Source organism: Equus przewalskii, chromosome 8 (assembly GCF_037783145.1).
Source record: "Equus przewalskii isolate Varuska chromosome 8, EquPr2, whole genome shotgun sequence".
Taxonomy (NCBI): Eukaryota; Metazoa; Chordata; class Mammalia; order Perissodactyla; family Equidae; genus Equus; species Equus przewalskii.
The window spans coordinates 6,308,544-6,331,883 of NC_091838.1; the positions used below are offsets into that span (position 1 = coordinate 6,308,544).

Below are 23,340 nucleotides of genomic sequence, written 5' to 3' on the forward strand. Positions count from 1 at the left end.
CCAATTGCCCTAGGACGCCACCTAATTTCCTTAAAACCACACCTGTAACGACTCTTGCAATTCCCATTCATTCTTCAGGTAGTGCTTAAACATCGTTTTCTCTGGGAAGCCTTTTCTGAATCCCACAGATTGGTTCGGTGGCCCTGTGTTGCACTTCCTAGCATCCCACTTCAGACCACTCCTGGCCCTTCCCACGGATTCCTGCTAATGCTTGTTTGCTTGTCTGTGCTCCACACAGCGTTAAAGAGCTGTGTCACAGGACCCTTGACTGCCTTGTTCTGTGTTGTCTCCTAGGACCTAGCACGTGAGGGGCCCAGAGCAGACCTTCAAATATTTACGAATGAATGAATAAATCCGTACATAGATGAAGGAAAGGAACATTTGGAGGGCAGCCACCGCACGCTAGCTCAGGCCATGAGGAGAACGGCAAGTAGAAAACTTTGTGGACATAGAAATGATTTGGTGAGTTGGAAAATGCTTTTTTCCCCTCTTTTATCCAATATATTTAGAATAATCATAGGGAGAAAAAAATAATTTAGTTGTGTAATGCATTTTTATTTTGCATAATTCCTAGGACTTAAATGATAGATTAATTTCATCTGCTTTTTGAAAGAGAGTTCCCTTAACTTCGACCCCTCCTCTCAGAAATACTTTAACTTAACTTTGTGATTCCTGAATATTGGGTAGCTCCAAAAACAATAGTTAGAGAACACACCGACTGTTATGGATGGAATTGTGTCCCCCCTAACATTTACATTCTTTCTGCCAAAACAAGACCAGAAGCCGATTGTGGAACTGACCGTGAACCGTTAATATCAAATCTCAGAGTAAAGCTGAGGAAGACACTGAAAGAACCATAGTGCCAAAATACAACATAAACAACACTGTCGATGAATTTAGAGTCCACATAAAAATCAGATTTGCATTGTTAAACTTAACTGACCGAGAACCGGGAGAACCATGGACTGAAACCAGAATATTTTTAAGGAAGAATGCAAAAAGGCAATGCCTGAAGTAAAAAGAGAAGAAAAATCGAGGTGGTTGACAGAAGAAATGCTAAAAATAGTTAAGACAGGAGAGAAGCAAAAGTGAAAGGTGACAAAAAGCAGAGTTAGAATCCTGAAAGCAGTTTTTCAGCCACTGTCACGGAGAGATAAAGAGAACAAAAAAGGAAGAACAAGAGGTCTCTTCCAGAAGATTCAAGGAATCGAAGGGAAGTTTAAACCTAGATTAGGAATGCTGAACGACCAACAGGGAAGCACACCATCTGATCAGGAGAAAATAAAGGGAAAGTGGAAACATTACTGAAGATCCACACAGAAGAGACAAAAGGATGTCGGATTCCTTTGAAGAAGATTCCTATGAGGAAGAACCCCTCATTCTAGGAAATGAAGGCAAAGCCGCCCTGAAAGCACTGGGAAGAAATATGTCACCAGGGGTAGATGGGATATTGATAGAATTGTTTCAAGCCACAGAGACTGAATCTGGCAGACTCCTAAGACGAATAAGCCAACAAATATGGAAAACAGAACAATGGCCTATGGACTGGAAACACTCAATATACATCCCAGTCCCCAAGGAAGGAGCGGCCAAGGAGTGTAGTAACAATAGGACATTGCTCCGATTTTCCATACAAGTAAGGTGGTGCTCAGGATGCTGCAACAAAGGCTTTGACCTTATATGAAGCAAGAGATGCCTGCCCTCCAAGCTGGGTTTCGCAAAGGGAGAGGCACATGAGATCTATGTGTGATTATTCGCTGGCTGCTGAGGTGCTCCAAAGAATTTCAGGTTAGTCTATGTTTTATACGTGACAGTAAAGCCTTTGACTGTGTGAATCATGAAAAGCTGTAGGCTGCTCTCAAAGAAACGGGTGTGGCTTAGCACCCGACTGTCCTGATGCGTAACGTGTCTTGTGGACAAGAAGCCCCTGTCAGGACAGAATATGCAGAGACAGATAGTTTCCTATAGGCAAAGATGTCAGACAAGGTGCATTTTTATCTCCCTCTCTGTTTAATCTGTACGCAGAACATATCATGAAAAACTGGGCTGGACTCAGATGAAGGAGGTGTGAAAATTGTCAACAATTTCAACAAGAAATGTCAACAATCTATGATATACAGATGACACCATCTCACTAGCAGAAACCAGCAATGACTTGAAACAACTTCTGATGAGAGTGAAAGAAGAGCAAGCCAAAGCGGGACTGCATTTGAACATTAAGAAGACAAAAATCATGACTACAAAAGAATTACACAACTTTAACGTAGACAATGAAGACATTGAAATTGTTAAAGATGTTGTTTCCTTTGGTTTAGTCATCAATTTAAATGAAGACTGCAGCTGAGAAATCAAGAGAAGACTGAGACTCGGAATGGCAACAATGAAAGAATTAGGAAAGATCATCAAGTGTAAGGAAGTGTCATTAGAGACCAAGGCCAAGGTTATCCACAACCCTGTATTCCCCATTACTATGTACAGGTGCAAAAGCTGGACAGTGAATAAGGCTGACAGGAAAAAAGTGGATTCATTTGAAACATGGTGTTGGAGGAGAACTCTATGGATACCCTGGATTGCCAGAAAGACAAACAAGTGGGTCCCGGAGCAAATTAGGCCTTCTTCCAATGGCATTAGGAACACAAGATGTGTGTGAGCAGAAGTCTTTGAAAATCAAGTTAGAAATGGACATTATAAAACTCCTAGTGTTCTGCATTTGAATCCTTTGAAGTCTAACTTGATTTGTTTTGTTTCTTAAAACTCCTAGCTATTTTTCATGGTTACTACATCAAGAGAGGACAGATTCAACATCTCAGCAAATGACACTGGGTTTGGTATCTGTGTCAAAGATTTGAAATCCATAGCCTCATTTTCGTTACTACCTCACCTCTTCCTCCACCTCACCCCTGTGATATATTGGTGATTTCTTGGCATAGCAACAAAGAAAATTCACAGTTTAGCAAGCTTTTTAATCCTTCTCTGGCAAGTTATGTATTTCTGTATAGCTGCTCCTCTTTCTGTGGTGTTAGTCTAAAGAGAAAAGGAGAAAAGGGATTAACTCACACTCTATGCTAGTGTTTGTTCTGTTGGTGATGCCAAAGGCAAAACGTGTCTTCTGAAGGCTTACCTCATTTATCTGAAAACTGGTATGGTCCTATTATAGGCTTTTAATTAATACTGGCCCTGGGGCTGGCCTGGTGTTGCAGCGGTTAAGTATACACATTCTGCTTTGGCTGGCAGCCCAGGATTCACTGATTCAGATCCTGGGTGCAGACATGGCACCACTTGGCAAGCCATGCTGTGGCAGGCGTCTCACGTATAAAGTAGAGGAAGATGGGCGTGGACATTAGCTCAGGGCCAGTCTTTCTCAGCAAAAAGAGAAGGATTGGCAGCGGATGTTAGCTCAGGGCCAGTCTTCCTCAGCAAAAAGAGGAGGATTGGCAGCAGATGTTAGCTCAGGGCTAATCTTCCTCAAAAAAAAAACAAAAAAAAACAAAAAAAAAACTACTGGCCCTGATATCAGTTCCCCTACATTAAACCCAGCATATATGGGGTTAAAACCAAAAGCACTCTTGCCCTTCCCCTGCATCTTTAGTTATACTCATATGTAGATATCTGTTTCTTCAAACTTTGGCTCCCTGAGCTTTACAACCAAATAGAAGTTACAAACTGTTAAAGTGCATGTGGCCTCACTCTGGGCTCACACTAAAGTTGTGGCTAATCACAGGCCTTTGAAGTTATCACAGAGAAATTGATGTCCAGGGTATATCAAGAAGCTGAAGCTTCCCAGACCCCAACTCGTTGGCTTCCTGGCACCAGAATCCACCATCCTTCACAGAGGCAGACAACCAAGAATATCCACATATGGATTCCCTTATCTCACCACCTCTCCCTCCCTGCAAACAGCCTCACAAGGCCACATGCAGCCTGGTGGAAAAGTGCTGACCAGCAAGGTCACAGGCTTCCCCCTCACTACAGGCAGCCACATTCCTGGCAAAGTTTTAAAACCCCTGCCAGCTTCTTAACAGGGAGCCACCAGGTCTTAATGTGCTAGCCTGCTGCATGGCCCCTTTTCCTGGCAAAGAAAATAAAAACTGGTTTTTTTTTTCCTTTTCACCCAAAACTCTGTTCTCATTATTTGGATTGGCACGAAGTTCAGAGACTGAACTTTCAGTAACAGTCTCAATGAGATAAAGATCAAGCTCTTTAGCTTGCTCATCAAGGCCTTCCTTCAATGCATTCCAGCATCTTTCCAAGTTCTCCTTCTGTATGAGTCAGGGTTCTCTAGAGAAGTGAACCAACAAGATGTGTGTATGTGTGTATGCATGTATGTATGTATTTACCATCCATCGGTCTATTAAGAGATTTAAGGAATTGGCTGACATAACCGTGGAGACTTGGTAAGTCCAACATCTGCAGGGTAGGCAGCAGGCTGAGACCCAGGGAAGAGCAGCAGTCAAGTCTCAAAGGCCGTCTGTTGGTGGAATTTCTTCTCGTGTGGAGAAGGTCAGTCTTTGTTCTACTCAGGCCTTCCACCAATTGGATGAGGCCCACTCACATTATCTGCTTTACTCGAAGTCCACCAATAAATGTTAATCTCATTCCTAAAACACCTTCGCAGAAACATCCAGAATAATGGTTGACCAAATATCTGGGCACTGTGGCTCAGCCATGTTGATGCATACAATGAACCATGGTGCTGTCTATTTCAATTCTGTAGATTTCCTTGACATTGTCACTCCCCTCTGTAAATATCATACTCTTTCTAGACTTTCTTTGCCCCCCAGGATCAACCACTTTTTCACCTGCCAACAATGTCTTCCAAATTCCCACTCTCTAACTGCCTCACACAGTCTCTCCTCTGTGTGTGCACACCCTGTGTGTCTCTTTGTATGTCCAAATTTCCTCTTTTTATAAAGAAACCAGTCAGATTGGATTAGGGTCCACCCTAATGACCTCATTCTAACTCAATTACCTCATTAAAGGCTCCGTCTTTAAATACAGTTGCATTCTGAGGTACTGGGGGTTAGTTTCAACATACGAATTTTGGGGGAGCATAATTCAGCCCATGACACCATCCCAATGCTAAAAGTAATTTTTCTGTTTGTGAATTCTAATATTTTAAATATATACACACAATTTCCTTATGCATTACCTTAAGATTGTTTTCCAAATATACTATATTTGTGTGCATTTCTCTCTAACTTTGCGGCAGTGTAAGTTTTCTGAGGGTGGTAACCTTGTATACAGCACAAGCTAATAATTGAAAAGATTCCCAATCCTGGATGCACTTTAGAATCGCTTGGTAAACTTTAAAAAATCCTTAATCTCGGGCTTAACTTCCAGAGATGCTGACTTGATCACCAGGAGTGGACACTAGCACTGGTATGTTTTGGAAGCTCTCCAGGTGATTCTAGCATATTCTCGACCAGGGTCGAGAACCCCAGTTATAGTAGAAAGAGAAGAGAGGGGAAGACCTTTGTCCATTTGTATCATGGTGTATCTCAGGGCAGTACCAGACACATGGTAAGTGGCCAATAAGTATTTGATGGAATGAATCTTGTTTTCACCATTTTTTAGCTGTTTGAGCTCTGTGAAAGTTCTCTCACTTTTCTAAACCTGTTTCCTACATTTATAAAATGGAGGTAACAATGCTTATATGGATGGGGTGGTTTTAGAGAACAAATGAGATGATAAAAGATATTTGTCAGGTAGGAGATGCTCATCAAACGTTAACTCCCTTCCCTTCAAAATTTGTGTTCTTGCCCTGTTTCTGACACTAGCAGGAACTCTGTGAGCACAGTAACAAAGTGCGCATGAAATGTGTGTTGAGTAAATGAATGAGATATAGAAAATTAAGCAATAGATACAGTATTGAGTGATATGAACTGGGCCTAAAAAGTGATAATGTCTCATTTTAATTGCTGACCTTGCGGATTCCACGACCTCACTCTGGGGCAGAGATAAGACAGTAAGTGTTATCCCAGGATATGTTGCAATTATTTATGCTATAATATTTCTGCCAGTACCTGCTGAATGAAAAGAGAAGCAGTTATAATTTACGCACATTCTCTCTCATTAAAATGTATGTGTGGTAATTATGAAACTGGAATGTGATCAAATGAACTCATCTGGTCCCAAGCTCTACTTGCAATTACACAGTTGATTTTCGTTGAATCCCAGAGACATTAAAAGTCAGTGCATAGTGCTAAGGCTAAATGGGGGAGGGGAGAAATGAGGGAAGGAAGAGAGAAACACGTTTTTGAATTGTCTCCTAAGTTGTCTACGTTGTGTATATGCGTGTGTACATGTGTGTGTACACACACGTGCTTTGGTAACATGCTCTTCCACGTTCATGATGTTAAATTAAGCCTGGTCCATGTGTCAGGACTTGGTGAGCTGGCAAACGACTACTCCTACTTATAAATTGTAGCAAATCGTTCAACTTCTGCTTCTTTTCTCTCTAGATCTGCAGCCTGGGAATTCTGATTTTTTTCCCCCCTTTCTTCACGTTACTCAGAAAATAAACATAAAGGGAACAAGTGAGTTTTTGCAAATAACCCTTGTAAATCTGTTTGAACAAGTAAAAATAGCCTGAGGAAAAATGCTTCTCCTCCAAGGGCCTAGTGTCAAAAGAGAAATCTGTGTGTTCCGTGACTCAAGGAGGGCATGCGAAGACAGGCAGCTGTCTGTGTTGGACTGATCCGATTCAATAATAGCTAAGATGGAAAAACATAAAGCACAGACAACAAAATATGTAAAGCTTACTTGCTGACATTTGCACACAGAAGTCTGCTTGATGGAAAATGGTAAGGAAAATCTGCATGCAGTTCCGCCATATACCCTAGACCTTAAATTTTAGTCTTACTGTGGAATTTGCTTCGATACGTTAACTAAGAGCTCTTTCTGTGTGGAGAATTATTTTTTCTGGATTATTTTGACATTTTATTTAAAATTCCCACGGTGTAGAAGTTACTCTAGTTCACTGGAAGAGGTTTTTTTCCACACCTTTAGTCTATGTACAGGACCTGTTCATTTTGAACACCTCAAATGCGCCTTTCAAACTAGACTCATTACAGGTGTAAAAACTACTTATTCCAAACACTTGGGGCTTGGAATCAGAAACATCTGGTTTCAGACGTGTATCAGTGCTGAGAAAGATAACATGAGGGATACGCCGTGTATTATGGGGGCAACACCCATAACGAAATACAGTATTTCTTCAGCAAAATGCGCTTATTCACTCTAAAGAAGATACATACAGATTACAAATGGCCTCACGTTGATGCAGGTCAGGCTTGCCACCAAGCGAGCTGCACCAAACATGCTTTTTAACTGTTAGCTTTGTAGAGCTGTTTAGATCTGACGTCTGCGGAACGGATGGTGAACTCTATTTCTCCAGTTCCTTTCGCAGCCGTCTCTTCTCTCAGTGTCTCCCTCTTTGTCCATTCTCCCAAGCGGACAAGTCTAGCGATCACCTTTGCTTCTTGCCTCTCCTAGAGCCCCCTTCCTATACCCAGTGCGTTGTTCATTTGCACGGCTCTCCCCTGCTCGCTGCTCCTTCCCCTCTGATTTACTGCAAGAACGTTCCTTCTGACGATTCTCCCCGTTCCTAGTCCCCACCTGTGCCAAACTGTCCTTCTTTCAGATATCTTCCGAAAGCCTGTGCTCACAGTGAATGAGTCTCACCTCATAGAGCCCCAAATGATTCCTTAAATTCTATGGCAACTAGCACCCATTTCTTTTCCCACACAAGGACTGCCTTTAATTTTCCAGATCACAATCAGAGTGTGACACAAAGGTAAAGACCAGATCTTCTACCCACAGTCCCAGCTGCTACTACACAACCTCTTGTTCGCTTTTGCCCTCGAGCTTACTCTCGAGGGTCACCCAATCTTTCACTCTTCCCTAAAGACTCCATAAGCACTTCCTGGACTCGAAGCCAGTGGTCACGAAACTTCTTCCTGAAATTAGCTACCCCCTCCCCTTTTCTTTTGGCCAGAGTTTCCACTTAGCAAACTCTTTGATCCTGTAGAAAATTACTTTTCCCTCTCACTGGGCTTTCATGATACTTTGAACATTTTTCTGTTGTAGCCCTTAAATAGTGCCTTGCAATTATTTTGATTATATGCTCTCCTCCCCACTGGGCTTCATGACAGTGGGGATTGGGTCTTATTCATCTCTATATTTACACTAAAGGAAGAGAGTGCCAAATGCATTTGGAAAAAAGTGTGTTATACAAAATTAAACAGATCTTTTTTCTTTCTTTTAAGCGCAGGACTTCTCATTTCCCAACCCATGCAGAGAGACCCTTTCCATTATAGTTCTCACAATTTTCTGGCCTTCTCCCTATAGCAGGTTGAATGGTAGCCCCCCAAGAGATATGTCCACATCCTAATTCCTGGAGTCTGGCAATGTGGTATTACTTGGAAAAAGGGTTTTGCACATGTAGTTAAGGATCTCCAGATAAGATCATCCTAGATTTCCAAGGTGGGCTCTAGAGCCAATGACAAACTTCCTTATAAGAGATAGAAGAGGAAAAGACACACACACACAGGTGAGAAGGTCATGCAAAGACAGAGGCAGAGACTGGAGTAGGGCAGCCATGGCCAGGGAACACCTAGAGCCACCCAGCGCTTGAAGAACAGGGAAGCGTTCTCTGCTAGAGCCTGTGGAGGGAACCCGTTGCTCCTGACACCTTGACATCAGACTTCTGGCTCCAGAACTGTCAGAGAATAAATTTTTGTTGTTATAAACCACCTAATTTGTGGTGTGTCGTTACAGCAGACCTAGGAAACGAATACCCTCCCCCTTTCTCAGTCACCCTGCTGTTTGTTTTTTATTTGCTAGTTTTCACACAGCTCTATGCCTGTCCCTCTTGCTTTACACTCTAATCTAGAGTGATATCGTTCACTCCAGATCACTAAGTCTTTTTTTCTGATCCAGATCTTCATTTCCTCTCCTCCAGGTCTGCATACTCAACTTCCTATTGCACACTTTGAACTGGCTATGCTACAGACACTGGCCGTCTAAATTGAACTCGTGTCTCCTTGTTCCTACCACGCTGCTGCCTTTCCTGTGGGCACTATTTCTTGCACGGTAGCAGCATCAGGAAGTCACTTTAGACGATTTTCTGACCTTAACTCCCATCTCTTCTCAGTCTCACAAGTCCTTGCTGAGTGTACTTTACATTTTTTTTAGCTTTCTTGTGTTATTATTACCCATGCTGTATTGTATTGTTATTTATACATAACGTTAAATTTACCATCTTGAACATTTTTAAGTGTACAGTTCCATAGCGGTCAGTATATTCGCATTGTTTTGCAATGCATCTCTAGAACCTGTTCCTCTTGCAACATTGAAACTCTACGCCAACCTCCCCCAACCCTGGAACTCCCTCCTCTCTCCTTTCAGCCCTTGGCAACCACCTTTTTACCTTGTTTCTATGATTTCGACTACTTTTGATCCTTCATATGAGTAGAATCATACAGTCTTTGTCGTTTTGTGCTGTATGTTTTAAATAGAATTTATTCTTTTAATTACAGGAAAATTTCAGACAAATTGAAATTATAGAGAAGTAGGAAGAAAGAAAAAATTAACTTTCCCTTGGTCCCATCATCTAACACACTCACCATTAACCTAGCGCATTTAATTCCAGTCATTTTATTATGTAATTTTTTTCACATTTTTGATCAGGGTGTATATAATATATATGCCCATAGAACAATGAATGAGGAAATTTCACTGCTTTTCAAAATTGTTGGTGTTTGTTTTTAGACACCCCTGAAACATAATTCCTTATCTGTTACCAACAATCCCCTAAATTAATTTCAAAATAGTATTTGCTTTTCATCTTCACTTGGACTTGAACCAGAGGCCAGACACTAAACTCATTTCCTCCCTTATGTTCCTTCCCAGCGGAGCCATCATCATTAAAATAGCGTGAGATGATGTATTCCCTTATGGCAGCTACTCCACATTGCCCGAACCTGCCAAAGAATTATCATATGCAATTGTTCCTGGAATGTCATCATTCACTTTAGATTTCACAGTTGATATTAATATGAGGAGGATAAATTACTCACATACTGCCTAGCCTACAGCAAATTAGTTTTATAACATACACTTACGATCACAAAGCCGAGGATCTAAACGCTCTGCCTTCCGTGACAATGTTTTTCATTACCATATATTTCATCGCAATTTTTAAACTCTAAAATGTCAAAATTTTAAACTTGAATATCTTAATTGGAGATGATGTTACATCATTTATTCCATAAGCCTTTTGATAGAATAGTGGACTTTCTTCCTACAGTTGACACTGAAGTCAACCCTGTCCATGTTTGGGTGCGGTTTGCCCTCTCCACTGCAGCCTGGGTGAGTGACATCAGGCGGCCTGGCTTCCTTCCTCCCCACCTCTTCTGTTTCCCCAGTTGTACAAGGAGTCACTGATGTTACAACAGATGATAATATCTTGTCTATCTGATCAAAATGTGGGGACATCTCTTTCAGTTCATCAGCATCAAGATTAGAGTTGTTCAAAAGTGGAGACTAAACGAAATAAGACTCACAAAGGTTAGAAATGGGTGCGTTTATGGAGTATGGAGTGTGTTGGCTCAAAGGCACGTTTCCGGGTCACTGCAACTTGACCACATTAAGTTCTCCCAGAGAGTTGTATTTGGGTCGCCCATGACCTACCTACCACCTGTAGACTTGTGGGACATCCCGTCCCATTCAGCGTTCTTTCATGGCTCAGAGAGGTGTGGAATCCTACAAACTTCTCCCCACACCTCACTTACCAGCTTGGTTCTGACATTCAGATCATTGCAGGGGTGCCTCAGCTGCTCTCAAATCATTTGGGTGTTGGTGCAACTCTTCCCTGAAAAATCTGTGTGCCATGGTCCAATTCAGATCGTGTTTCCTGAGGAGGACACTGGTCAAGATGCCCCAAGGTGAGTGCCCAGTGGTTCCCTACAAAAAGCAAGAAGTCCGGGTCTCCCTTATGGCAGACTGGGCCCGGCATGTTTTCAAGGAGTAATTTCTCCTGAATTTTAATGTTCAGCAATTCGCTTCAATCCTTTTCCCCAAAAGACGGTCAGTGCCAAGAGGTCCAGGGGAAACATCCGTTTTCAATAATCTGGCTGGATTTTCTAATACCCCATCAAGAAACTGTCTTTATAGAATCGGTAGATACTTGTTTCTGAGACTTCGATGACACAAAAGTAAAACATCTGGCCCAGAGAAAATTGTTTACCTTTCTAGTTTTATTCCCAGGCCTCTGGTGGCTCCTAGCCATTACCTCTGATGGTAGATCTTGTTGAAACTGTTTTCTTTTGTAAACACTGGGGCCTCTGGAAGTCCTGCCCTTTTTGTTGAGCCATTTGATGGAGAAGCAAGTTCTGCACCTGTCATCCTATCTCTAGATATTTCCAGGCGTGGTTGAATCTGGCAAATAGAGCACAACAGCTGAGTTTATAGTGACAATACGTGGAAATCCTAGCTCTAATCAGCATGGGAGGTGCACGGAACAGCGTGACAGAAGGCTTTTAGGAGGCAGCATTTAAAATACAAGGCAGGTTGGCTCTCAGCAAAAGTGGAGTCTGTGGCAGGTAGCAGGGTCCCAGGCGCAGAGTTAGGGCTCAAAGGCAAGACTCCCTTCTTCTAAGGAAGAAAATGTCTCACAAACACAAGATTGAGTCTGAGTCTTTTCGGAGGTGTTACCGTGTAAGGTCTGAGCCCTAAGAGTGGCACAGAAAGTTAGCCATCTGGATTAGGTTGAAGACTGAGCCTGAGGTCTTAAGAAGCAGGCAGATGCTATAAAATAAAAACTGGCATATGTTTCAGGCCTAGACAATGAGCTCATGCTATATCCCGGGCTCTTGGTCAAGAGCAGGGTTTTTCAAATTTTATTGTACATTAAATGATTCACCTGAGGATCTTTCGAAAAATGTAGATTCTGATTCAGCAAATCCGGCATGGGTTCTGATCATCGGCATTTCTAAAGGCTTTCAGGTGGCACAGATGCTACCGATCTGTGGACTGCACTTCTTTTTGTCTTATTTTTTGTTTTCTTATTTATATGATTTTTTAAATTTTTTTAAATTTTAGATTTATAGTGAAATTGCAAATATAGGACAGAGAGTTCCCATATACTGTTGGTGCTGCTTTCCCTAATGTTGACATCTTACATGACGGTGTACATTTGTAGACTAAGAAATGAATGCTGGTACAATACAGGTAACTAAGCTATGGACTTTCTTCAGATTTCTCCAGTTTTTCCACTAATGTCCTTTTTCATTCTAGGATCCAATTCAGGATCCCGTGTTGCATTTAGTTGTCTCCTTAGTTTCCTCCAATCTGTGACAGTCTCAGTTTTTCCTTCTTGTTCAAGACCTTGACAGTTTTTTGTGTTTTTTTTGTTTGTTTGTTTGAGGAAGATTAGCCCTGAGCTAACATCTGCTGCCAGTCCTCCTCTTTTTGCTGAGGAAGACTGGCCCTGAGCTAACATCCATGCCCATCTTCCTCTATTTTATACGTGGGACGCCTACCACAGCATGGCTTGCCAAGCGGTGCCATGTCCGCACCCGGGATCTGAACCTGCAAACCCCGGGGCCGCCGAAGTGGAACGTGTGCACTTAACTGCTGCACCAACGGACCGGGCCCCAACCTTGACAGTTTTGAAGAGTATTTTGTATAATGTCCCTCAATTTTATCTTCACATGTCTGATGTTTCTTTATGATTAGATTTGGGTTTGAGTGTTTGGCAAGAAGACCATAGAGGTGAAGTGCCTTCTCACTGAGTCGCATCGGGGGCACACGACATCGGCAGGCTTAACACAGGGCATTTTGAACTTGATCACGTGGTTAAGGTGATGTCCACCGGGTTTCTAAAATTACTATTTTTCACCTTCCACGCTCTATTCTTTCAAAGTGAGTCTAAGTGGGGCAAGGGTTCCTACATTTGAGCACACAAAAGAATCACCTGGAGGGCTTGTTAAAAGAGAGCACAAGGTCCCTTTCCCAGAGCTTCTGCTTCAGCAAGCCTGGGATGGGGCCCAAGAATTTGCATTTCTAACAAGGTCCCAGGTGTTGGCTATGCTGCTGATCCAGGGACCACGCTTTGAGAGCTACTAATCTAGGGCATTTGTCTTTCATTGCTGAGCCCTAGACTTGAGTAGAATCACCTGGGAGAAATTCTAAAAATTTGTATTGCCGGGTCTGGTCCCTGGCAATCCCAAGGGAAAAAGTCTAAGGGTGGCACACACGAGTTGGCATTTTTACAAATGCAAGTCAAGCTTGGGAACCAGTTGGGTGAATGCTACTTTGCAATAATCTGGTGAATGCATAACTGCAGCCTGGGGACAATGCTAAGGCAGCAGGTGGGGTTCAAACAGCTCCAGCTGTGGGAAAAGAAGGGCAGGGGAGCCTGGGAACGCAGCGGGGTCTGAATCATAGGCCTTCAGCCTGCCTGGCCCTGACCTTGCTGTCTTTATTCATCCCTCCAGGAAGTCCCTCTGTTATTTTGATTTGTCTGAATCACAGGCTTGCTTGGAAGCAGACAGCACTTAACCCAAGGCCAGCTCAAAGTGAGCAGTCTGCTGAAATTCTGAAACAGAGCAAAGCACAGTATAGGACTATTTACCAGCATCAAGGAATTTATTTCATTGTCCAAATCTTAAAACCTTTAATATTCACCCAAAAGAAGTTGTATGATTCTGAATATTTCAAAAGAAAACTGATGGGGGGGGTGGAGTGGGGAGAAGATAAAAAAGTAGAGAAATAAGGAAAGTGTTTTTCTTACATGAACTTCAGAAAAAAATTTTAATTTAAATAATTTTATTATATAATTATACTATTGTTTACTATTATTATTCAGCCTTTTATTCTATTATTGTGATTACTTATTATTTATAGAAGTTATCTCTATCTTTGGTAAATATGATGATAACTTTTAACTGATCAAAAAATCCAGTGAAATAAAGACAGTTTCTAATAAGTTTAAATGCTATTTTGCCCAATGAAATAAACTTCTTATTTTATAGTGGCCTAAGATTTTTAAAAATTAGTTTCTCCCTTTATCAGTTTCCTAGGGCGGCCATAACAAATTGTCACTACTTGCCGGCTTAGAGAGAACTTTATTCCCTTACAGTTTGGAAGGCCAGGAGTGTGAAATCGAGGTGTTGGCAGCCTACCAGAGGCTCTGGAGAAGATTCGATTCCATGCCTCTCTCTAGCTTCTGGTGGCTCCCGGCAGTATTTGGTATTCCTTGGCTTATCAGAGCCGATCAATTTCTGCCTTGGTTGGTCTTCACGTGGCCTTTTCCTGTGTCTCTGTGTCTCAAATTTCTTTCTCGTTCTCATATGAGGACATGTGTCATTGGATGTCCAGTGAAATCCAGGACTATCTCATCTTGAAAACCTTAATTACATCTGCAAAGGCCCTATTTCTAATTTATTTATTTATTTTATTGCAGTAACATTGGACTATAACATTATATAGCTTTCGGATGTACGTTGTAGTATATTTCGAATTCTGTGTAGATTACATCATGTTCACCACCCAAAAATTAATTATAGTCCATCCCCTCACATGTGAGCCTAACACCCCTTTGGCCCTTCCCCTTATCCCCTTCTCCTATGGTAACCACCAATCCAATCTCCGTTGCTATGTGTTTGTTTGTCATTGTTTTTATCTTCTACTTATGTGTGAGATCATACTGTATTTGACTTTCTCCCTCTGACTTATTTCACTTAGCACAATACCCTCAAGGTCCATCCATGTTGTCACAAATGGCTGGATGTCATCATTTCTTATGGCTGAGTAGTATTCCATTGTGTATATATACACCACATCTTCTTTATCCATTCATCCCTTGATGGGCACCTAGATTGCTTCCAAGTCTTGGCTATTGTGAATAATACTGCAATGAACATATGGGTGCAAAAGGCCCTATTTCCAAATAAGGTCATATTCACAAATAGTAGGGGTTAGGACTTGGACATATCTTCTTGGGGAACACAATTCAAACCACTACCCTTCCCAATCCTACTGAAAAATATTGACCAAGTGTGTGAAGAATATTGGCGAGGAGCAGTGCCGGGTGATTGCTTGCTTGGGTGTCCATGTGCCTCATTCCAGTTGGTCGGTTCCAGCTTCCCATCTGCTGCTCACTTCCAGCTGCTCATTTCAACTGTAGGGGCAGTGCAGAAACACCCTGAGTCTCTCGAAAGGCCTAGTTGCCAGCCTTTTTCCATTGTCCTTGACCAGGGCCCTCTGAGGGTGACCATGGAGGGCTGTCTTCTTCCCACGTTCACTAACACCCTACAAAACCCAAGCAATATAAGAGGAGAACCATGCAACTCTTTAGATCACTTTTTCTGTTTGCCACAACACCTGAAGTTTGTAATGGGCTTTCCCTATTTTTAATAAATTTTCCTTTAAAAAGTCATTAAAGATATTTTTCATACAGCATGGTTTTAATCTAAGTGGATTAGAACTGCATGAAAAATATAAAGGCTTAGCATCAGTAAGGTGACTAAAAGAGTGAGAGACCCAGGGCTATTTCCGAAGAAAATTTCACAGGACCAGTAGCCACGTGAGGCTAGACTCAGGAAGAAGCAGACAAAAGAACAGCTTTTTTTTTTTTTTTTTACCATTTCTTTCCTAGTTAATTAATCTTTTGTTCTTGTGTCTTTCTGTCTTGCAGTACTCAGAGCCATTTTTTAAACGTTTCATGTATATTTGAGTGAGAACCATCTCTCTTATGTGATTTTTATAAAATGCCAGAGCTTGGCTCCTTATATGAAATTTTCTGTTGGCGTTATCCATGACATAATTATAAAAATATCTTTTCTTGATGAACAAGCTATGGAAAGAAAAACGTTATCCACCGCTCTTCTATCTCAAGCAAAGAAAGTCTACAAACGCAATAGTTAGGATCCTGAGTTTTAAATAATCAGACTTGAGACTCTAAAATGGGATGGGCAAACATTTTTCTGCACAGGGCCAGAGAGTAATTATTTTAGGTTTTGCAGGCCATGTGGTGTGTCTCACAACTATTCAACTCTGCTACTGCAGCATGAAAGCAGCCATAGAAAATAAGTAAAGAAATGTGTGTCTGTGATCCAGTAAAACTTTATTTACAGGTGGTGGCCTGATTTTGTACATAGGTCATAGTTTGCCAATCCCTACTCTAAAATATCAACCAGTTCTCCATGTTTCTATTATAAGGACATGTATCCATATGGAAATATTAGGGAATATAGCATAATTTCAGATTCTCTTTCATAATGTTGGAAATATTTTGGACATCTCTTTCATTAACCATTTTATACCCAGTGCCTTAGCACAGTGTCTTCTGTTTAGTAGGCACTCAAATGTTTATTTAATGAACAGCAAATGAGTAAGGCCTGAGTTGTCCTACCCTGCCAGTCTCTGCAGGTGCCCACTAAGCCTGGTCCAGCTCCAATACACTTCAAATTGCTTAGCTGAAATAATTCGAGTTCAGTATGCCAAAACACTGGAAACTCGTGTATGGTGGAGCTCTCCTCTGTAGGAAAGTTGTGAGATCTGTACTTCTGTTACGAATCAATATAGTCCCAATACTTTTCTTAGAAAGGAAACTGATACCTACGTCTATATCTATGTTATAGCTATATCAGTCAACAGTTGGCTCATTGATGGCCATGGGGATGATGAGATTCTGAACCAATAGGGGCCAGGTGGCAGCCCTTTACTTCCAGAGGCCAGGGGGTTGCAATTACCATAACAAGAGGCAGAGGTGAAGGGTAGGTAAGAGGGTTTCACCTGGAGGGAACTGTGGAGATGACTAATAGAGCATTGCATCCCTGGGGCAAAAAAGATGAATAGCCAATGAGGGTGCTGCTTAATATACACAGTCAAAAGAAGGCAAGAACGGATGAGCAGCAGGCTGAGGGTGGTCACCCCAATAGAAAGTCAGGATACTTTGCCCAGATCCCAGACCTCAGCCAGTTTTCAGATCCGGAAACTATTGACTGAGGGGGTGGCCAAGTCCACAGGAGGATGAATCTTGAAATATATGGCAAAAATATACTGTCTTGATTTCTCCCATTTTCCTCGAAAGAGACGTATGGTAATTTATTTGGGAAAATACATACTGAGGAAAGAGGAATATGGAGATATTTTGAGGGCATTGGGTCTGAATTAACATTGAAGCACAGAGTTCCAAAGCATCATGTTAGAGTGGAGGCATACAGGGGCCAAGAAATAAACAGAGTGCTGGCCAAAGTCTTGCTCTCAGTAGGTCCTGTAGGTCTGAAGACCCATCCAGTGGTCACCTCCCCAGTCCCTGAAGGTATAATTGGGATTGATAATCTTGGCTGTTAGAGTAGCCACCACCTTGAATTCTTCTCGTTCTACCAAATGAGAGCTATCTATCATGGTGAAGAAGATGAAGTGGAAGCTTCTGAAGCTGCACATCCACATTCCTGCCCCCAACCCCCCACCCCCTCGCCAGTCCTGGCTAACGTAGTGAATCAAAAAATATTGCATTTGGTGGTGGTGATGGGGAGGAATGGCGGAAATGAAGGCTACTCTAAAAGATCTTAAGATTGCATGTGGTGATGATCCATATCGTAGCTCCACCAGTCTGACCAGTGCAGAAACCAAATGAATCTTAGAGAATGACTAGAGGCCCCTGGAAACTCAAATAATTGTGATTACTGTGCTAGATGTATTATCTTTCCTAGAGCAGATTACTATGGCCTCAGGTCCATGGTTTGCAGACATGGATTTGGCATTCTTCTCTATCCCAATCAGGAAAGATCCGAAAAAGGATCAGAAACCATTTGTATTTACACGGAAGGCAATACTATACAAGTACAGTTTGGGGGCTATGTTACCTCTGCTCTCTGTCATAATAGAATCAGATGAGATCTGGGCTGTCTGGACACCCTGCACAACATTTTGTTGATCACAAGGATGAGCAAGAAGTGGCTAGCATGCTGAGGCATTGGTAGGACACATGCATTACAGGGTATGGGAGTTAAAGCTGGTAACAATTGAGGGACTTCCACTGTTGTAAAGTGTTTAGAGATCCAGTTGGGTCAAGGGCAAGTGAGGACATCTCTTCAGAAAGACAAATTGCTGCTACCAGAAAGAAGAAAACAAAATTCCTGGTAACATCCTTTGACTTATGGTGGCAGCATATTCCACATCTAGGAATGTGCTCCAGCCCATTCCTAGGGACATGAGAAGCTCCCTGTTTTGAGTGGGGCCTAGAGCAGGAAGTCAGGGCTGCAGTACAAGCAGCCCTGGGCTGGGACCATATGATCTGGCAAACCCAATGCCGTTGGAGGTGTCAGTGATGGGAAACAAGGCAGTGTGGCATATAGATGAAGCCCCAGTGGGAGCATCACCACACAGACCTCTGGAGTTTTGGAGTGAGGCCATTCCATCTGCAATAGAATATTTTTTTGTTGTTAGGAGTCTTTTTTGGTTTTTGGGTTTTTTAAAAAGACTTTACTTTTCCTTTTTCTCCCTAAAGCCCCCTGGTACATAGATGTGTATTTTTAGTTGTGAGTCCTAGTTGTGGCACATGAGACGCCTCTTCAGCGTGGCCTGAAGAGCGGTGCCATGTCCGCACCCAGGATCAGAACCAGCAAAACCCTGGGCTGTGGAAGTGGAGCATGTGAACTTAACCACTTGGCCACAGGGCTGGCCCTGTTTTTTTTTTTTTTTTAAAGATTGGCACCTGAGCTAACATCTGTTGCCAATCTTTCCTTTTTTCTCTTTTCTTCTCCCCAGAGCCAGTACATAGTTATATATGCTAGTTGTAGGCCCTTCTGGTTTTGCTATGTGGGCTGCTGCCTCAGCATGGCTTGCTGAGTGGTGCCATGTCCACGCCCAGAATCTGAACTGGCGAAACCCTAGGCCATGACGCAGAGCATGCCAACTTAACCTCTCGGCCATGAGGTTGGACCCCTGCAATAGAATCTTATATGCTTTTTGAAAAAGAGTTCCTGGTGTGTTACTGGGGCCTACAAGAGACAGAATTCTTGATTATAGGACAATAAGTAACCACGCATCTGGAACTGTCCATTATGATCTAGGTTCTGTCAGACCCACGGAGTCATAAATTCAGGCAGGCCCAGCAGCAGTCCAACATAAGATCAAAGCCGTGTATCTGGGATCAAGACAAGTAGGACCAGCAGATATGAGGTAACTGCATGAGCAGGTGTCCCAGACCCCCTGTCACCCCCCACAGTTGTTCCAGCATCCCTCCCTCAGATCCTTCCTAGGACAATGTGGGGGTCCCATGTGACCAGCTGAAGGAGTAGGAAAGGCCTGAACATATTTTATAAGTAGATCAGCTCCATGTGAGGATGCAAGCTGAAAACGGGCAGTGGTTTAATTATACTCAGAGAGGGAGGGGGCTTGAAAAACATTGGTGAGGAAAAATCGTTTCAATGGACCAAGCTCAGAGTGGTGCACTTTTTCCTCATTTTGTGTGGAGGGAGCAGCGGCCTGAGATGAGAATGTGCTTGTAGGTGGAAGGAATACTTTGATAGGCTGCTCAGGGATCTGGAAAGAAAAAGACTGAAAAATTGGAGACAAGGCAGTTTGGTGTAGAAGACTATGGATGTCCTGAGGAGAGTGGGCACAATGTGTGAAGAGTTTTGGCTCACATATTAAGACACCAGAAAGCATACATCACAAGAAGACAGTGAACAGCCAAGGAGACACAATGACTAGGCCAGTTGACATTAGCCAGTCTTTGAGTTGACACGATGGGTGCATGAATGCAGGGACCTCAGGGGCAGAGACAGAGGCCATGCATGGGCTCTTTTTCACTGATGCCTCTGAAAGTCTAACCTGCCAGCAGCAGAGCACGACACTGAGCTCCCAATATGGCATCTCCTTCAAGGAAATGATTTTCCGCAGGTGATTTTTCTTATGTTGGGCGATCAATGTGCATCCAACATGCGAGGCAACACCATCAACAGTTTCTTGAAAAATCCTAGGAATTTTAGCATCTTCAGGGCCTAACTTCAACACCTTTAGTACCTTCAGTGGTGGGTCATTTCCTGGCTTCAGTTTCATGCCTATTCAATTGAGTATGCATAACTTTAAAAATTGTACACATTAATTAAAAAAATCTATAATGTTAAACTGCCTAACATAGGAAAGGAAAACAAACAGAAACAAATTATGGTATCTTTTCCAACCATAGTTGGGGCATTAAATCAATGGTGTATGCAAAATCACTTAGTGTCCTGTTGGGTCTATGATACTAGTTGCTCCATAAATATTCGTTGAATAATTATCAGTAAGACCACTGGCCTGGGAAAGTGCCTTGGCAGATAATTATGGATACTGGAAATTTAACATTTTAATGGGAATTGCTATAAAATGCTGTATCTCCTTTCCTGTCTTAAAAGCATTTTATAATTTCGCTTTTTCTTAATAAGTCTGTGTCAGCACATGGACATCAAGCGCTGCCTAGAATCAATGATGTTGTCCTCAGGGCTGATGGCACGTGTAAGGCTGTGTTTGTGTTTTACTTTAACCTTTGGAGTCTCCTCTTCTCTATTTGGTATATTTGCTATTGTATTTCTTGTTCTCTATTCTGATTCCTTACAGATATCAGCGGACAGCAGAGTGATACAGTCAAGATTGAAAGGAACGGAAAGTAGCCTAGATTAAGGAGGGTTTGCTAAGAAGACATTGGTGTTCTCACAGCACTGACAACTCTAGCCTCACGTGGAATTGAGCTGGCATCTGGAAAACCGCCAGGAACAAGGCTGTGGGTGTGTGTTTGTGTGTAACACAATCTCTTTCCTTCATATTTTCTCTGTTCCATTGTCTTGCTCAGTATGTACAAGCTCAAAATGGTTGTTCTAGCCCTGACTAAAGTTAACTTTAGTTCAAGCACCAAATACTACCTATGAAGTCTCCATAGTTTTTAGTTCAAGTTTTCAAGAACAAGAATATGATAAGATCTCGAAACAGGCAATAAATTCACTTTTTTGATATCACTCTTGGTCAGCAAAAAAGAAAAAGCTGGAGTACAGGGGTCCTATGGCATAAACATAGCTGCTTTGGTCCACCCCTTGTAATTGGTGTGCGTGTGTCAGTTCTTATGGAAGAAAATAGAGAGAATTTGTAATATCTAGTTTTGATCCTAAATTAGAGATGGAAAAATTATATCTAGTTCTGCTAAAAACTGCCACCTGTTTCCATTTTCATCCTGACTTACATTTGAGAGAGCTTTTCTTCTTTAGATGGTGCTAAGGGAAGATGACAGGATTAGAGTCCCTAAACTTTTCCCCTGACTTCTCTGCACTATCTACCAGGATTGTGTTAAGAACAGGTTCCAATACTCTTTCAGGGAGCACTAATATACTCATCCGTATAATGCTATTTTTCTTTAAGATCAACGTAGACAGAATGGTTGATCAGCTCCAGGGAACGTGGAAATCCATTTCTTGTGAAAATTTTGAAGAATATATGAAAGAACTAGGTGAGCCATGTTTACTTGTACATCATATCCAGTAAAAATGGGAGCTTTGACAGCACAGAACTTACTCTGTATGAAATTAGATTATTCTTAGGCCCCTCCCTTCCATTGTTCACATAGAAACAATAAATATTGATTCAGCACCTAGATATAGCTCTGTGCAAAACTAGGTCGGGATTGAGATAATCCCCGCCCTCGTGTAATTTGCCATGGATTGACATAGGTTAAACGCACGTATGCCATGTACTAAACAGCAAATGATTTTAATAAACAATCATTTTGCAAACGTGTGCTTTTGATCTTTAGAGGATCTTCAGAACACATCTTGTTTTCCAGTTTCTGATGGTTGTGGCATTCCTTGGTGTGTGGCCAATCTCTGCTCCCATTGTCATATTGCCTTCTCCTTTCTGTAGTCTAATATCTATCTTCTTCTAATAGGGAAAATTTCTTCTTATAAGGAAATTTATGATTACATGCAAGGTCCTCCTCAATAATTCAGAATAATGTCCCCATCTCAAAGTCCTTAAATTAACCATATCTGCAAAGTCCCTTTTGGCATATAAGGTGGCATTCACAGGTTCCAGAGATGAGGATCTGAATATCTTTGAAGGCCATCATCCAATCTATCATAGCTTGTCATCATGTTTCACAATATGAATTCCACAAACCATATATAGTGCTTCCCCAATTTATCTTCTCTTAGAAATTTAACTTAGGTATTACTATATGTGTAATGCTATTGCTATAGAAAATACTCCTACATGTACCATATAAAGTTGTGTGTGCAAAGATGTTCACTACAGCATTATTTATAGTAACAAAAAATGGAAGCAAACTAAATGCCTATCAATAAAGAGATGGAGACAAAAAATTTTGGAATATACACACTGTGGAATATTCAGTAGTTATGACAAAAATATATATCTATGTGTATTGATATGGAAAAGCTCCAAGAGATACAGATAAGGGGGAAAAGCAAGTTGGAAAACAATAGTTATACTAACATTTATATACTTTTTAGAAACCTATATCTATAGTGTGATAGTGGCACAAGATTGTGAATGTACTTAATGCTACTGAATTGTGTACATTAAAATGTTAAAAATAATAAACTTTATGTTATAAGTAGTTAACTACAATAAAAAACATAATAGAGAAAACAAACCCTATATGTGTGTTCATATACGAATGCAAGTGAAGAGACAAAGTTCTGGAAGAATCCATGCCTAAGTATGTTGTCTGTGTGTAAATTAGTGTATTTTTTCATGGCTTTAATCAAATTTTCAAAGGGGTCTAGGAACCAACAAGATTAATAACTACTGGACTAGAGAGACGTAACAGTCACTACGCAAAAGCTGGCCACTGATATTTTTTCTGCAAATGTAATCAATTTTAACATACAATGGTGCTACTGGCTTTAGATATTTGAATTCATGTGGCATTAAATCTGTTTAACTCAGAAGTCTCCTAGTTAGCAGAGAATTATATGGCTAATGTGAGTTCTTGGAGCCAACAACAGGTTTAACCATTGCGTCTTTTTTATCTGGTTTCCAGGAATAGGAAGAGTCAGCAGGAAGCTTGGCTGTCTGGCAAAACCCACTGTGACCATAAATACAAAGGAAGATGTCATCACTATAAAAACCAAAAGCATCTTTAAAAATAATGAGATCTCCTTTAAACTGGGAGAAGAGTTTGAAGAAACCACACCAGCTGGCCGTAAGATCAAGGTGAGGCCTTCGACATTGTTTCAGATAAATTTCATGTTAATTTTGAAATCATCCTAAGTAAGTAAGCAATTATAGCAAACATATCAAAAGTCTGTATTAGATACACTTTGGGCTAAAACC

General features: G+C 41.5%; 1 protein-coding gene across 2 annotated transcripts in view; it reads left to right on the forward strand.

The window, feature by feature from the left end:
• The first annotated feature begins 255 nt into the window (after positions 1-255).
• FABP12 (fatty acid binding protein 12) overlaps positions 256-23,340 on the forward strand; it is a 29,224-nt gene continuing 6,139 nt past the window's right edge. Inside the window, exons 1-4 of one of the 2 annotated variants that reach the window (XM_008535209.2) lie at positions 256-462; positions 20,617-20,783; positions 21,409-21,496; positions 23,048-23,220. In XM_008535209.2, coding sequence (XP_008533431.1) covers positions 21,424-21,496; positions 23,048-23,220 — 246 coding nt within the window. In that variant the 5' untranslated portion in view covers positions 256-462; positions 20,617-20,783; positions 21,409-21,423. Of the gene's footprint in view, positions 463-19,069; positions 19,195-20,616; positions 20,784-21,408; positions 21,497-23,047; positions 23,221-23,340 lie in introns of those variants that run through there. The other variant, XM_008535208.2, reaches the window with a different exon arrangement.